Raw genomic sequence first — 17,778 nt, forward strand, 5'->3', positions numbered from 1 at the left:
GAATGTTTTGGGGAAATGCACGAACATCATATTAGCGCAACACTTCATCAGGGTGCAGGTCAGGGCTTGCACAGGTGCACTCCGACGCAGCATATAGCATGCATTAAGTACTGAATGCAACGCACAGGTAACACACCATGCCAGATAGCCGCATATGATATGGCATTTATAACGCGCCTATACGCAAGTGTTTCAAGGTGTGACGCGACAAGAGATGGCGAACAGAGGGAAGACCGAGACAGGGATCCTACTAGGCCAGGTGTCATTCAGATTGTGCAAGTGCGGGGGAAGAGGAGTGGGAGGGGGTGGGGACAGTGCAGTACATGGGATAACAGAATAAATAAAAACAATAAGAGAAGTAGGGCTAGCTGGTGGAAGTGCAAGGCTAAGTTCAGACATCAGGTGTCAAGTGCTGGTGGGGGACTGTAGGGATACAGAAAACAGTCCCCAATTGGGGAGGTGGGCAGGGAGGCAGTGCAGGTGTGTAACTGGCAGGGGATGGGACCTGGACCGAGATCAGAGGGTGGCTAGGTAACCAGTGCAGTTTCAGAAAGAAGTTCAGCAGGGGAGAGGAGGAGAGAAAGCAGAAGCAAAGAGGAAGGTTTTGAGCTGCTTCCGGAACCGGAGATTGTTCTCCACAAGTTTCAGGGAGGCAGGGAGGCTGTTCCAGAGGGAGACCATCCAAAGAAAGAGATCTACCACGAACTTGTTGCTTGGGCAAGCAACTAACCCTAAGGGAGTTGAGGCAGAGAGCGAAGAGCTCAAGAAGGAAGATATTTAGGAATAGAGCGTTTAAAGTAATGAGGCCCCCGGCACCAGTAGGCCTTTTGGACAATGCAGAGGGTTTTGAACTTAATCCTCACCACCACTGTGAGCCAGTGCAGAGATTTCAGTCCTGGAGAGATACGATCCTTGGGCTTGAGGCCAAGGACAAGTCTCGCAGTCCTGTTCTGAAAGAGTTGCAGCAGGCGGAGAGTAGAAGCAGGCAGATTTAGAAAGAGGCTGTTGCAGTCGTCCAGCCTCGAGAGGACCAGAGCTCTGGAGACAGTGATATTCTGGGGAAAGGAAAGGAAGAATACCTCTGAGGGAGGTGCAGCTGGTAGTGTGACTTCTTTGAGACGTCAGAGATGTGAGGAGAAGAGGAGAGTGTGGAGTCGAAGATGACCCAGAGGTTTTTAGTCTCGCAGGTGGGAGTAGGAAGAGGGCCAAGAGAGGCCCACCAGAGAGTGACGGGAAAGGAGGGATTGGGTGTGCCGATAAGGAGAATCTCGGTCTTACTGGCATTAAGGCAGAGATCATTGGCGGCACACCACTCCTGGATAGCAGACAGTCGGAGATAAGAGAAGGAGTAGAGGTGGCCGAAGGTAGCCTGAAAATGAGCTGAGTGTCATCTGCATAGCACTGAAAGTTGGGGCAGAGATAGGCAATGCTGTGGGCAAGAAGTGCCAGGTATTGGTTGAACAGCCAGGGAGAGAGGTTAGACCCATGGGGGACACTACAGCTAGAGATAGAGGAGAGGAAGGACCCAGATTGGACCTGGGAGGGTCGATCAGAGAGGAAAGAAGTCAGTTAGGCCCTGACCAGTGATACCCAGGTTATCACGGAGACGGTTGAGCAGGATGGAATGGTTGGCCATGTCACAGGCAGAAGAGTGATCAAGTAAGATGAGGATACAGGAGGTGTTGCTATCAAGGTTGGAGAGCAGGTCTTCACGGATGTTCAGGAGAGCAGTTTCCGTGCTTCTGGGAGCTCTGAAGCCAGATTGATGGCCATGAAGACAACCAACAGATGCAGTGTGAAGATTAAGATGGGCGAAGGCCAGCTTTTCCAGGAGTTTGCCCAGGAAGGAAGTGATGGAGATTGGGCGATAGTTAGCTGGGCAGGACGGGTCGGCAGAGGGTTTCTTAAGAAGAGGGTGCACAAGGAGTGCTTCGAAGGGGATGGGAAGACTCCAGTGGCGAAGGAGTGGTTGCAGAAGTCGGCCAGAGCAGGAGCAAGAGAGTCAATGTGGTTCTTGATGGTTTTGGAGGAACAGGGATGAACCTCTTCAGACTAGACTTTCAATGATCAGACTTGTCTAGAAACCTTGTCTGGGGGAACACGGGAAAGAAAGAGAATGAGGGAGGAAAGGTGGCTGAAGAAGGGCCGGAAAAAGAGCACGGAGTAGAGGGGGCAGAGGGAGAGGAAGAGAGAAAGGACTGGATGTCCTGAGCTTTAGAGATGAAATGAGAACCCAGAGCTGTGCAGAGGGCCTGGGAAGGGACAGGAGAGGTAGAGACTGCAGCAGGATTGGCCAGTTCATTGCAGATTTGAAAGAGTTTGGCTGACTTGTTAGATGCCGCAGAGACGCGGGCTTGGATGCAAGCTCTCGTCTTGGTGCGGACAGAGAGCCGTTATTGCCTTTAGAGCAGGCGGCAGGCCAGTTTGTCGGAGGATTTACCAGAGGTACGCCATTTCCGCTCAGCCACCCTGCACTTGCGTTTGTGGGTTACGAGGTCTGAGTCGTACTAGGAATTGCACTTGGCTTTGGGCTTCAAGCGGATACTCATGACAGGGGCAAGAACATTGAGAGTATCAGATATAGCAGAGTGGAGCATGGAAAGGGCTGTGTCAGGGTCTGAGTCAGCCAAAGGGAGAAGGGGGGGTGAGAAAGTGGCGTTGAAAGCCTCAACTGACACACGCTTCATGGGTCGGTTAACCGAGAAGGTGGGTGGCAGTGCTGGAGTTGGCTTAGCCTGGCAGGAAGAGAGGGTGAGCTGGGAGGAAAGGATAATCGCTCCAGGAGAGAGGAGTGGTGAGAGGGATAGAAAGGGGAAGGTCTGAGGAGATCAGAACATCAAGAGTGTGCCCTGCCGAGTGAGTCGGGCCAGAGAGGAGAATAGAGAGTAGCAGAGGTCCCGAAAGAGTCCAGAGGAAGGACAGGAAGGTGTCCAGGAGGATGTTAAAGTCTGTCATGATGCCTACCCCCGGGGACCCAGACCAGGTCCAGCAACCCCGGAAGCAGGCATCAAGTTATTTTGAGCAAGCCCAAAAACCCCTGCTAGGGGCTGTTTGGGTGCGGTCCTGCCGCCCATGGCGCCAGGCTCATATGGAGACTCAGTCCTGGTGCCACAGGCGCCAGGCTCATAGATTAAAACTTACCTGATGCAGACCATTGTGCAAGCCTACCTGATACAGACCATGCTGCAAGAGCTCCAAGCCAAATGAGGCTTGGAAGGGACTATTTTACCTAGGGACTATTTTTTACTTGGGCGGGGCTGGGGAGGAATACTTACCTGGGACTACTTTGGAGGCTATTTAAACCACGCCCGAAGAGCAGCACACGCTTCGCGTTATTCTGCATCCAGCAGCGTGATGCTCACTGTGCCTGCAAGTCTGCATCCAGTCTTCTGCCATGACGCCCTCGAGTTTGGAGCTCCTAGAAAAAAGGGAGAAAGGAGAAGAGGTTAGAACAAGAGCAATACCTTTGATCCTTACCTGAATTCCTGATCCATTGCGCCTTCGAGCTGGAAGAAAGAAGTTATTTTATGCGCGCCGCCTCGCCTGCTGCAGCGCCGCGCTGAACTCACCGGCCTTCGTAGCATCTTCACATTCCACTGTATCCTCCTGCATGTTCCCGCCGCATTCCGGCACCTAAGGAGAAGACAAGAACAGCAAGGCGAGCCAAGGAAATACACAGAGGAATATTAGTTACCCACCCATAGACTTACCTGATTTTACCACCGGGGGTACTATTCCTCTTCACGGTTCGGCGCAGCTTCCACTGCATGTTTGCCGAACCCCGGCCCCTAAGGGGAAACAAAAGGACAGCAAGGTGAAACAAAGGGACTATGAAGGGAAACCCTCCTCACCACAATAGACTTACCTGATTTTACCGCTGGAGGTATTATTCCCCGAGACTTCATACTTTCTCTCAGCGCCTGAATAAGGGAGAAAGCAACAAGTTACATATTGACATTATTTTATCGAACTGTGTTGGAAAATGCAAATCCTTACCTGAATATTACCGGTTGCCACGAGGAACTCTTCACTAGGTTCAAGCTGCAACCTGCAAGGAATCGGACAAGAGTGAAAGTCAGGCATTTGAACTCTTACGAACTACATCCTTTTCGGAGTCAATATTGTTCTGGAACTCGCCAATTCCTTCGAGCCAGTGAAGCAACTGGTTATCAACTCGCCCCTGCGCTCAATGCAGGATGGAGAGCTCATCTTTTCAAACCATCAGGTGAGACTATAAGAGGGGACATCAAAGGTGATCTGTGGGGAGAACAGCGGGGTGGGGGGATTTACACTCAACGCCACAGGTGGTTAATTCCCTTTGCAGAAGAATATTCCTACGGGCCAAGCAAACGAAGCTAGGTGGGCCAGTCCAGTCTGTCATCTCGGCCCTATTCATCACATTGGTGGAGTCTGCAGCTGTCCAGCTCAGATCGACGCCTCTGTAGGAGCCAGGTGAGCGTAACAAGTCTCCAAGAAGGAGTAGTTGAGTGGTCGAGACCAGGAGGTAAGAGGTAAGGTCCGCCTACTAAGAGAGGGAGGAGATTTGACCAGGTGGCTGATAGATACTAGCCACAGTAAGGGAATGGCTAGGAGAGAGAGAGAGCCTGCAGATGAGGCATTCGAAAGAGGAGTAGGCCTGCGTAGGAATGACAGAGGCATGAATCCACTCGGGAAGATCAGGGATACACCCCTCCACAGCGGTTGGACATGAGCGCGCAGAGGATCTTGTAGCCGTCAGGGAGGAGTGTCAAAGCTTGTGACAGAGCTGGCCGTGAACCATGTCCCGTTGAGACCGAGGACATCGAGGTCAAGTTCCTCCAAGAGGTGGCAGATGTCAGAGGAGTCTTTGACAGCTGAGCGAGAGTTAAGAGTGGCAATATGGAGAAGGTTGCCGTCCTTGAAAGTCTTCTGGGGAGGGGTAGAAATCAGAAGTATGCCCTGCAGAGGTGTAGAAGAGGAAGGAGGAGAGGGCAAGGTAGCCAAGGAAGAGACAGCAAGGGAAGGCGAGGAAGCCGTGTAGTGAAGAGAAGAAGATTAACCTTATGCGAAAACTACACAGTCCAAAATGCTGCAAACAGACTATTACTCAGAATCAAAAGATTCTAACACAACACCCCACCCCATCACTACTCCCAATGCACTGGTTCCTTTTAAAGAAAATAACCTATTTCACAACCCTTTGCATTGCCCATAGCACTTAGACAGATATGGCCGTGCTTTCGTCATTGAAAAGTTACAGAACTACATACCATCCAGGACCATGAGGTCCAGTGCTGCTGGACTAGTCCTAGTCCTTAATGTCAGCAGGAAATTACAAGAAGGATCCCATTTCTCCCTACTGGCTATAAAATTCTGTAACACCCTACCTAAACATCTCTGCTTATAAGAGAACCACCTGCCATTCAGGAAACAGCTCAAGACATACATGGCTCTTCGTCTAACAATTTGAAGAAACCACAACAAACCTAGATTAACATAACCAGGAATTAACTGTTCCCTTTGACACACCTCGTACATGGACAAGGTACTTTGAGGAACCAGGAATGAGACACGGCCACAGAGAGGTATGGTTTTTGACCATAAACCTTTATTAAAAGAAATGGGGTTGGGGAAATGCATCTGTCCCTGCTCTACGAGGTGTTTTCCTACCTAAAACCAAAACTAAAGGTCTGTCAAGGTTAGGATGTCCAAAGCAAAACAGTCTTGTGTCCAAAGTACTATTCTATTCTGGATTTAGTCTATCAAACTAAAACCTACAGTGAAAAGGGTAACGTCCTTGGCCTTGCGTGCTGCCCAAATTTTCAAAAGGTAAAACGTGTTAACTCCAACACAAGTTACAGGATAGAGTTCCTTATTCCAGAGGGTGATTCACTTCAACTGGAATTCTCTTTCCTTGATTGCTTATTCAATAATGTCAGTTCCTTGAGTTGCTCTTGAGAAATAACAAAATGAGTGTATAAAGCAACGTGGCTCTTTGTCTTTGTCTTGTTAGAATACCTGGCATACTCTCCTGCCAGGTTTTTACTCCTCTTCTTGTGATCAGCACAGCCATTATGCTAAACCTGATTTGCTTTTCTCAGGACCTCTTTAATCCTTGTATTCCTGTACAATGTTCAACTTGTCCTTGCCTGTTTAACTTCCTTACCAGGGCTTCCTCTTACACAGACACTTGCAGCTGCCAGGTATACTCTCCTGCCAGGGCTTTATTGGATGCACACACTTGCAACAGCCTGGTATATTCTCCTTCCAGGGCTTTATTGAATGCACATACTTGCAACTGCCTGGTATACTCTCCTGCCAGTACTTTCTTAGATGCACTCACTTACGACTGCCTGATATAGTCTCCTGCCAGGACTTTCTCGTTAATGCTTTTTGCATGTTTAATTTGCTTGATATACTTCCCTTCCAGGGATTTTTTCAGGTGGACTCTGCAACCTCCTTTGTGCGTTCCCGCCGATCCCTGTCATTCTGCTGGTTCTCTGGAGATTGCGCCTGTTCAGAGCTAAGTGGATCCTGATCGCCCCGGACTGTGCCCGGGGAACGTGGTATCCAGAGTTGCTGGACATGACCATAGGCCCTCCCAGGCACCTTCCGTGGAGTGTAGACGTGCTCTCCTACTCAGAGGGATGGGTCCTCCAGCTGAACCTCAGCAGCCGGAACCTTCATGCTTGGCTACTAAGAGGCTGAGGTTCAAGGAGTGAAACTTTTCTGACATTGTCCTCAATTCTCTGCATCTCAGAATGCTATGCATGCTCTGACCGGCAAGGGTATCACTGAGGGGCTCAAGCACATTTTACCTGAGGCGTACCTGCCTCCTCTGCCATGCATAGGAGTCCTTCTCCTGGACATCGTCAGGTGGCGACGTGGGCATCTCTGCATGCGTTCGATAAGCATTACTCCTTGGATTCCCCTACAGAACAGGATGCTTGTTTTGGTAGGGAGGTCCTTCAGAGTTATCTGGTTTAGGTGGTTTACTTGCTCCCTCCCTACTCCAGATTTACATACGAAGATGTGTGATATCTGTGATGAGGAGACGGACCAGGTACCCTTCGGGTTGAACCCCTGGTCTCCATGGTGGAGGTGCACTTCCTGGAGAAATTCTATGAGGAGGGTGACAACATCCAAGGGCTGGCGTCTGAACTCCAATAGGACAGTGGCCTAGACACCTCATCTGAGCTTGCTAGTCTTTCTCCCACTACCCATGGTATGCCCTTAGACCTCTTTTCAGAGGTTCATGGCAAAGGTGGCCAAAACCCTGGGGCTCTCAACCCTGGCCGAACCAAATTTATTTTACTTTGAATTAACAGACATACTGCCCAGGGTCCCAGGGAGGAAACATTATTATTATTATTATTATTATTATTATTATTATTATTATTATTACTGCATTTTAATGTAGCAGTAGAAACCCCCGTACTGGAGGTATTCGAATCCTGCTATGACTTCGGCTGTTGACAGGGAACCTTCATGCTTGGCCACGTTGCTCAGAGCCCTTGAAATTCGGATGCAGTAATAGTCTGCACAGACAGAGTTAAGTGCATATAATGCATTTAATAGTTGAGACACAGAAAATAGCCCAGAGCTGCAATTCTGCAGTTTTACCAAGTGCATTTTGTGGTGAAGACAAGGGAGAACAGACAGACGATCTTCAGGCTCAGTGCATTTGGATCGTACAAGTGCACAGTCAGTCACAGGGAGTTGGAGGTCCAAGGGCACCCAGTCCGTGGAGACTGGGCTAAGTGCAGAGGGTAATTTATCAAGTGTAGTAAGGGTGGGTGGGGTGTAAGGCCCTGAGGCAAGTGCGAGAGAGGACTGGATGGGGTGCCCGGGACCTGTGAGACTCTGAGGTACATGAGGCGTCCATACAGCAAGCTGTAGGGAAGAGAGGGGAGGGTGGGAAAGAGCAGACTAGGTTAGCAGGGTACAGGGAGAGAGGAAGAGGAAGGTCTTGAGGAGTTTCTGGAATTTAAGAAGATCAGGCTCAAGGTGGAAGGCGGCAGAGAGGCTGTTCCAGAGGGAGGAACCTGCTGAGGATAAGGATCTCCCTCCAAATCTCTGCTTGGAGAACCAGGTCACTCGCAGAAGGTTGGAGGTAGATAGCGTAGGGCTCGTGAGGGACAGTATTTAGGGAGACTGCGTTGGAGGTAGGTAGGTCCCAGCCTCCAGAAAGCCTTATGGACAATGCAGACTGTCTTGAACCTGTTCCTTGCAGCCACAGGGAGCCAGTGAAGGGATTTCAGCGTCAGAGAGATGTGGTCCCTGGGCTTGAGGCCAAGGATAAGTCTTGCGGTTCTGTTCTGGATGAGTTGCAAAGGGCGCAGGGTAGAAGCAGTGAGGTTGTGGAAGAGGCTGTTGCAGTAGTCCAGCCTAGAGAGAACCATGGCTCTGGAGACAGTGAGCCTCTGGGGGAAGGTGAGAAAAGGTAAAGTACCTCTGAGGAGGTGTAGCTGATAGTTTGACTTTTTCGAGATGTCTGAAATGTGAGAGGAGAAGGAGAGAGTGGAGTCGAAAATGACTCCCAAGGATTTTTAGCCCCACAGGGGGTACGGGTGCAGGGCCAAGGGAGGCTGGCCAGAGTGAGAGTGGGAAAGCGGGAGCAGGGGTCCCAATGCAAACAATCTGTCTTAATGGCATTGAGGCAGAGGTCGTTTGCAGCACACCATGACTGAATAGCAGACAGACAGACAGAAAGTCAGATATGAGCGTGGAGGAGGAGATGGCTGAGGGTAGCATGAAAGATAGTTGTGTGTCGTCCGCGTAGCACTGGAAATGCCAATCACACGTGCCAAGGGAGCCATATAGATGTTGAAGAGCTAGGGGGATAGGTTAGATCCCTGGGGAACGCCACAGGTTGAGAGAGCAATAGTCAAGCGAAAGGCTCAGAGTTCCACCTAGGATGGGCGGTCAGAGAGAAAGGAGGTTAGCCATGCCAGAACCTGACATGTGTTTCCCAGGGTGTCAGAAGTGTGATCAGGATGTTGTGGTTAACCATGTCAAAGGGATGTTTTGGATTTTTGCTGCCCTTCGCCCAACTGTTTAGGGAATAACTTGCTGCTATTTCTGTTTTCAAGAGGTCCCCGGAACAGGGCTTGTTCTTCACAATCCCCACTGTCATTCTGTTCTTACAAGGTTTGTGTAACCAGTTTCCTCAACACCAGTTTGTTTCCCGACGTTGGATTTAAATTTGGTTTTGACATTTCTTATGGGAGCTCTGATTGGGCCCCTTAAGTCCTGTCTTATTAGATTGCTCACCCTAAGGATGATTTACCTGGTAGCTATCACTTTGCAACATGGGTTTAGTGTGCTCCAGGTGTGGCCTGTTAAACCTTCCTATTTCATGTTCTCCAAAGAGAAGATGACTTTGAGAGTGAAGCACTCTTTTTCTTCCAGCAGTTGTCTCAGACTTTCATCTCTGTTAAAAGATCCAAGCGCCTCCCCCAGCTTCTATGTCTCTCGGACGAGAGAGGCTAGGAAAGATGACCATCTAAACATTTATTGCGCTTGTGCTTGTGCTGGTAGGGCTGTGACCAAACAGACCTTGCCAATATGGATAATTTTCTGCATCTAAGAATGATATGATCTGATTGGAAAAGATGTGCCTGGGGGTCACAGAGCACATTCTACCAGAGCAGTGGCTGCCACCTCTGCCGTGCACACAGGAGTTCCCATGCTGGACACTTGCCAGTTAGTAATGTGGCAGTCTCTGCACACGTTTGCTAAGTATTACTGTTTGGATTCCCTTTCAGGCCTCCCTCCTCCAGGTTTTCATACTGCTTTGGGAGTTCTTCATAGATGAAGAGTCCGTGGGAGGAAGCAATCTAGTAGACAAATTACCAGTACCTCTCAGTAATGTTCTTTCTGATGGATGTTCCTCACATGGATTTCTAATCACCCTCCCAAGCGTCAGAGTGCTAGGGAAAAGGGTGGGCTGAGGTCCTAGTACACAGCGCCTCATTAGACTGGCCCGGACATTGGGACCAGTGCGCGGCACATCTGGCTTTGGGCGGAGCTGTGCTTTGCCCTCTGGCAACTGCAACGTTTCAGAGAACAGCTGAGCTGTTGGTATATTATTGTGTGTTCTTCTTTTTAAAACAGGGTCAGCATTTATTTTCCTTGTTCGTTGCATAATGCTTGGCAAATTGCTGGTAGTGGCGTTATTTTGTGAAAAGAAGCAGGATTGAGGTACCCCCCATATCTGTTGTCCATTATAGCTTTACCTCTGGGAAGCAGAATGAAATGTATTTATTATGATGGCAAATAAAAAGTAAAATGCATTTCAGGTACATGTGTCTTTAGGATGCCATAGTTAAAATATTTTTTAAATCCTCTGGCACAGGAGTACGCAAAAAGATAGATATAGAATAACACAAGTTGTCTACTACTCCTGAACCAATCACCAGTAGTTGTTCGGTGCTAGAACTTGTGTTTAACTTCTCATTTGGGCATCCAATGGGAACATTGAAAACATATTAACTAAAACAGAAAAAGCTAAGTCACTTCATTTTGATTTGGTTAGAGCAATATTTTCAAACCAATGTTCGCTGACCCTTGTTTGAACTGCGACTATACTTGTTACTATACTCAAAGATGACTCAAAGAGAGGAGTGGGTATGTTGAGCTCACTGAGGGAAAGGCATGGCATTTGTTTTTAGAATTGCAATCTTCAATAACAAGATTGAACCTTATGACAATAGTGGCCTTTGGCTACACTCATCAATGTTAAATCTGCCTATCAAAAAGATTTAAAAGATAATTTTTAAACTGGTTCTGTGGAGATTATATTTGTAGCTCACTGTTCTGTTTTTTTGGTTTTTTTAAGGTTGATAGTGTATCCTCCTCCACCTACAAAAGGTGGTTTGGGCGTCACTCAAGAGGATTTAGAATGTCTTGAGCATGGTGAATTTTTGAATGATGTCATCATTGATTTTTATCTCAAGTAAGTGTAGTGAACTTTCATTCTTGTCATTAAACAGTTTAAACAATTGCAATTTATGTATTGAATACTATACTGCTCATGACTGTAAATGAAGAACCCCAATTGTCACAAATTAAACTTCTATTTGTGATACCATTCAGATTGTTGTGAACAACCGGCCTAGTATATAGTGACAGTTGGTACAGAACCCATTGGGCAGCATAAAATACTCATCCTACTAGTGAACTTTGTGTTCGTCATTTTAATTGTTCCCATCCATATATTAGTCCTCTTTTGATAGCTGTCATTCTACTATTTCCTTTTTTTTTCCAAATTCCCTTTGCTTCTAGATTGCATTTCATGGTAGTGTGTTGTGATAATTTCTAATGGATTCCTTCCTTGCACTGATTCCTCATCAATGATCGTCTTTCTCCAGCACAGCCATCCTTTGGACATTTTTTTCACAACTAGGGGGTGCAGCACAGCTCTGGTAGCTGCCTATGTGCCCTGGGACTAGTATATATTTAGGCCATGTTCCCCATGAAATTGGGTCTTTTTTCCTGCACACTTTGTATGCTTCAGGAACGCCATTTCTAAACCCTTTCTACTGTGTCATTCCTGCTCCATTAAGCTCTCAGGCTTTAGGCCATACACGTATTGCTAGAGATAAATTCCTGTCTTCGACCCCCAAAGAATTTGTCTTTACTCCATGAGGAGAAGCATGATTTGCAGGATTGCAGTTCGGGCCAATACATGCATCGCACGGCCTTGCAGGAATGTGCCACAAAGCTTTTCAGATTTTGCCACAGTACACAGTCGCCGGATGTGCAACGGGTTGGAGATGAAGATTGAACCAGAAAGTGAACCAGGAACTGAGGTCCCGATCCCCAAGCGGTTCTTCAAAACACTGTTTCCTCGTCTTCGAAGAAGAGGAGCCAACGATTCAGGGACCCCTCAGAGAATTTGCCCCAACAGGTTCCATTTCCTACCTAATCCTCTTCACGGGAGGGATAGGAGACCGTTCAGCTAAAGATGCTGTATTTGCCAAGGCACCTGACGCCAACAGTTTTGGACTCTGCGCCGATGGCTCAAATGGGACCCACCACATTCTGACAAGCTGCTAGGGATCACTTTAGAGACCTCAACCGTACAAAGCATGGCTCTAATGGATCCAGATAAAAAATGGCACAAAAGGCTCCTCCTTGAAGCCCATAGCGCCAGCTCTTCTCTGCGCTACCCCTACAGTGCTGGAGCTTCTAGAGGAACACCCCACTTTTGTTGGGAAAGGTCACGTCACCGAACACTGATGTCTTTGCCGTTTAAGGGGATCCCATTCCTTTTGTTGAGGAACCACTTGACTCCATGGAGATGTGAGAAATCCTAGAGGAATTCTATAGTGAAAAAGGTCTGTTGGAACCAGCCCCTAATTTACAATAGGACATCAGCTGTGATGCATCCCTGGATTTCGACATTCTCCTAGCGACGACTCTAGCTAAGCTTCACGCCTCCTTCCAAAAGAATATTGCAAAGGTTGTAGACACAATGGGACTGTAAGCCCAACCAGAATCAAAGCTCCATTCGATGAGTAATCCCCAAGAGAATCCTTGCTGCCATTCCACCCAACGTTTTAGGCCCTGGTGCTGGAGGCTTGGGAGAAGCCAGTTTCGGTGTCTGCGGTGGACGAGATCTGGCCAGGAAGCATTGTCTGGCACCTTCAGACACAGCATTTCTCTGCTCAGAGCTTGGTGGTGTAGATCACTACAGCCAATTTGAAGACCACATACTTCCTGTGACGAATCACGAGAATCTGTTGCTTCTCCCCAAGGGGGAGCCTTTCCCTGTGAGGTTAGGGAGGTGAGCCTGCTCCACAATACCCTCAGTAGGGGTGTAGAGGCAAGTGAAACCTCACCAGGATAGACTTCCCCTTTGGGGACTAAGACTCCTGTTCTGATGAGACACTCCCTAAGAAACAATCCCTCAACATACCTCTAAAGACATCTAGTAAAGAAAGGTATGAAGAACATACCAAAATCTGTTATTGCCATCAAAATGCACTGGTCATTCCTGTAAGGGAAAAACTACCTGATACTGAGACAAGGGAAAAGACCTGCAGAGGAATACAGATCATGAAGCAAACAGAGAAAGAGGACTATAACGTTACACTAGGAAAGTGTAATAATGGAAGTAGGTGGGCGCAGACTTGGAGAAGAGCCAGAGAACCTGTGAGTTACAAACTTGCTTTGGGAAACATCCTGAACGAAAGCTGCAGACAGTCGTCTGTGGAACCGAAGTACAGCAGAGATTTCCGACATTTGGTGTTGGAAGAGAGGAGGCACGATGGAAGCCGAAGGAAAGATGAGGCGTTATAGCCCAGAATAAGAGCTAAGCCGTGACCGAAGTTGAGCAGAAGTAGACCCGGAGGTCCGTGAACAGTGCAGATACCACTTCACTGATCAAATGAGGAAACAAAGGGACAAACCTGAGACTGCAGAGACCATGTAAGAAGCTGGCAGAACTATGAGAGGCCAACCTAACAAGTGCACAAGAAATTCCCAAGTCGTTAAAAGGCCCTTTGATGTTGCCGCAAGCATAAGTGGTACTTGGTGGAAAACAGAAGGAGACCCGGAAAGGGGGACTGGAGAGAATCATTACTGGCACTCTCATGCTCATCCTTGTTCAGATCAGACATTGAATTGCATGACGAGAAGGCGAATCATTACTTGCACGCTCACACTCGTCCCTGTCAAGATAAGATATTGATACTGGAGGAAGAGAAAGAAAAAAGTTACTGGAACGCTCATACTCGCCCTAGTCAGGATAAAGCATCCAGAGTAACAGATAGAAAAGAGAATTCTTATGGGAACGCTCATACTCATCCCAGTCAAATTGATATACTGATGTCAAGTGATAATCCTTACTGCAAGGTTTATAATCCAGGAGATCAACCATGAGATAATGCCGGATAAGAGACGCTGTAAGAGGGACAAACTGAGAGAACAGAGTAAAATCAAAAACAAGGGCCAAGGCCAAAGTGAAACCAAAGTTTAAGTAAAGATTAAGAACTCAGGAAGCCAAGGGATACATTCCGATTCTTGAACAAAGTACTCCTATGAAAGGAAAAGGTTAAATACAAGTAGAGTAAGAGAAGAGAAATACAAGAAAAAAGAAAAGAGTAATCTAAGGAGAGACGCACGCTTGAAACCTTGAAGAATCCAGTAGTGGAACTGTCTACCTTAAAGTATGTGAGGGATCAAGAGTAAGACTTGCACACAGTCGCATTTTTGGTGATTTCCAAAGACTTTTATTAAAGTAAAATGAGGGGTTGGCGAAATCTACCTTTCCCTGCCTCAACAAAACTAATGAATGTCTGTGTCCAGATGTCAAAATCAAGAGTTCTCTGGCCTGTGTCCAAAATCCTAAACTGACCCTCACACACTGAAACACAATATAACCTAGCAGGGGAGTGTCTTTGCACTGTATACCAACAGCTTCCTCCCAAAGTTCTGAACATAAAGACTTGAAGTTGAAGAAAAGAAAACAAGGTTCCGGACACAAAAGGGGTCTCCCTTATACTAGAGTCTTTCTGGTTTTTCACAATGTTACTTGTATACAATCCCCAAGGAGGATGGTCCTTCCCTTGGGGTTTTCCTCCGTTTGCACGAATATTCACAATGTCACTTAGATATATTTCACAACTCTTTCTTTGGACCTCTTATGTACGGTTACAGAAAAAAAGGTTATGATCCCAAAAACTATGAGGGTGGGGGGGGATCTCTTCCCCAGTTCTCTCAGCTTTCCATAATTTTAAAAGGGGGTCATTTCCGCCCTGTTTTCCAGTTACTGGTTTACTCTCCTGCTAGGGCTTTTACTTTTCTGCTTTGGTGCGAGTCCCAGACTTGCTGGGTGCCTGGTTTACTATCCTGCCAGGGCTTTTTAAATCCTTTAATATTTTCATGCACATGCTAGGTTTCCTTTCTTTACTTGCATTTGCTGGTTTTTGTATCCAGATAATGGATCTTTCTCCAACATGGGGTCTGGCATGGATTCACATGCTCATGAATATTCTCCGAGGTCAGGCCGGAAATCCTTGGTAAAAAGAAAAAACTGTTTCACTTTCAATTACAAACTGTCTTTCTCCTTTAAACCAAACACTGAGCTCTGGGTCATACTGCCCCCAGCAAATGACTGCCCTAACCCTATCTCCCTAAGCCCCTCCTCTGGCAGCCATCTTCAGATTTTTACTGCACGTTCAAGTGTTGGGAGTCCCCGTGTTTTGCTTCAAGAGCTTTTCTGTGTTTTCACGCTTTTTCGAGAAAAAGTTCCTATTTTTGTCAATTAGAGCCTGGGTGCTCTTTTGCTCCTTTGCCCGGCAAGCAGGGATCAGTTTGTCAGCGTCTTTCAACGCCCCTCAAGGGCAAGAATCGTCAAGAGTTTAATCGTAGATTCCAAAGGGCCATTGGGCCTACACTGCACGCCGGACCATGTCAGAGGAGAAGGGAGCCTCTCTCTTCAAGCTCTGCTCCAACTGCAGATTGAGGAACATGTTTGTGGAGGACAAACACTCCCAGTGCCTCTACTGTCTCCATCTGGACCACAGGGAAGTGCATTGTGAAATCTGCCTTGGTTTCTCCAAGCGCACCTTCAAGGATGGTCACAGTAGGTTGGCGGTGTGGCTCAACGCCAAGGCCTCTACCCCGTGCGGCAGGCAGGGGCATGCCTCACCCAGGACCGGTCCCCTCACCATTCAGCACATTTGGCTTGACCAGTTTCAAACATTTAATTGTGTCCCTATCATATAGAGCCAAATATAATGCTTCCCAAGAGGCTTTTACATATGCCCCTTTTTTCCTCTTTACTAAAAACTTAAAATTAACTCTTGGGGATCGGAGTGCGCTTTTATCCAGAATGTTATCTGGTCTAGCATATCTGACCAAATCCCTCTTAGCCATAGAACACTGCTTGTCATACCAGGGATTTATCACCAGCACCCTTTTTTCTTTTGTCAATTGTGGTAGTCAAAAATGGCATTAGGTTCATGCCCAGGGTCTCAGATTCTGCAACTACACTAGCCAATAAATTAGGATTGCAGATATTACCCATATTCTCTACAATAGCTGTGCATGCCTTCCCTTTTAGTTCCCTAACAATCCAATTAGCCCACTTGATAGATTTTCTAGTATGACCAACTATAGCAATACTTTGGTTAGTCAAAGGTCCCTTCACTCCACTGGGTCCACCAACCCCTATGCATGATTTGAATGAGAGAGTGTTATGATCACTCTCATTCCTATCAACTGCAGCGAGATCCCTGGTTCTAAACCAGCAACTACCAGTTATAAGTATGTAGTCGAAATGAGAAGACCCCTTCGGGCCTCTAAATGTTGTTTTAGCAGGTGGGTCTCCTGTCAATCTTCAGTTGCAGACTCGAAGATTTAAATTTGCGATAATACACGCTGATTCCGCCGCCACTTTGTGAGTTCTTTTAGGGGGGAGACTTTTAGGGAGGGGAGGTTGATTGGACAGCAATGGTGGGATTAACCAAGCCATGGTCTGGTGTTCTCAAAGATCTTCATTAGCTGCCAGTGGTTCTATCTGCAAGTAAATATCCACTGCCTTGAAGGTAAACTGACTTTGTAGAATCAAGTTTTTTTAGTTACTCAGTTCCTGCATCTTCAGTAAGACCTCCAGTCCAGAACCCTTACTCGGTCTATTATATAAATTAAAGAGCAAGAACCGCTCACCTAATTTTGTAGACACGGCCAACAATTGTAGATCTGAAGAGCCAGTTTCAATAGGGCCCATCTCCCAATCTCGCATCATACCAAATCTACAGACCTCCCATCGGTCTTCCTCTAGGTCCTTTGGTGGCTGGGACCGTAAAGTTTACATTGCCCTGGAAGTCAATCGGATCCAGAGCCCATGTTTCCTGAAAAATTAAAACCTGGTACTGTCTCACAAAGTCGCACCATGCCGGATCCATAATTACTATTTTTAGGCCTGCTGTCACGCTCACCTGGTCTCCACGGGGGCGGGCTCGTGTGCGTAGTGTGTTGTCTGTCCTGATGCTGCTCTGCTTGACTGATGATGCTATCTTGCATCTCCCCTTAGTCCTTGCTGCAAGTCGAAACAAGATGTTAGCTACCAAAGGGAGCTGGTCAGTGGTTTCACCTCCTTCCGGTCTATCCTTCACTTCTTCTGGCTCACCTCTGTTTTTTAATGGGCGAGCTCTCCGTCCTGCACACCCTGGCAGGGGCGCGGTTCACAGTCTTTCCTGGATCGAGTTACACCACTGATCCGAAGGAAGTTGCTGAAGTAGAAGGCCCGGGAGTAAGCAGGTAAGTCTCTATTCCAATAACTGCTTGGAATGACTGCCTTTAAGTCTTTCTGTTCAAGATAACTAATAGCCGTTATTGCCTTACAGGTGCAGCGTTAACCGACCTTCGGATGATGGATGACCCTCCTGACAATGATGCTCAGGATTCCTACCGGTAAGTATAACGCTGTGCAGGACGCGCAAATGTTCGCCTCTGTAGCTTTCCTTTGCTACGTGCGACTGACCCGTTTGTCGGCAGGTACGGCGCGAGTCCAGGAATAATAGAAGATCTGTGTGGTGGTGTCGAGCTGCGGCGCGCTGCTGAGTAAAGAACTGTCCGATGAAGTTCGTGGAGCGGCCGATCAGGTCAGCAGCTACCTGGCAGGGTGCTTTTCGTTCTGCAGAAACGGAGGTTCATGGGAAAGCAGGAGATGAGATCTGGACATACTACAGGTAAGGCCTTCGATGCTTAAATAACTCCTGTTATTCTCTGTTCGCAGGTGCTGATGGATGGAAGACTCTGGACGGGCGTGGCAGAAGGAAGCAAGAA

At 47.5% G+C, this 17,778-nt stretch overlaps 1 protein-coding gene across 9 annotated transcripts in view; it reads left to right on the top strand.

The window, feature by feature from the left end:
• SENP7 (SUMO specific peptidase 7) overlaps positions 1 to 17,778 on the top strand; it is a 1,759,378-nt gene that overhangs the window by 1,156,918 nt on the left and 584,682 nt on the right. For all 9 annotated transcript variants that reach the window (XM_069637251.1, XM_069637256.1, XM_069637257.1 and 6 more), the window contains one exon: positions 10,820 to 10,936. In XM_069637251.1, the coding sequence (XP_069493352.1) occupies positions 10,820 to 10,936 (117 nt within the window). The remainder of the gene's footprint in view (positions 1 to 10,819; positions 10,937 to 17,778) is intronic.

This window comes from Ambystoma mexicanum, chromosome 7p (genome assembly GCF_040938575.1).
Source record: "Ambystoma mexicanum isolate Mex_15411 chromosome 7p, UKY_AmexF1_1, whole genome shotgun sequence".
Classification (NCBI taxonomy): domain Eukaryota; kingdom Metazoa; phylum Chordata; class Amphibia; order Caudata; family Ambystomatidae; genus Ambystoma; species Ambystoma mexicanum.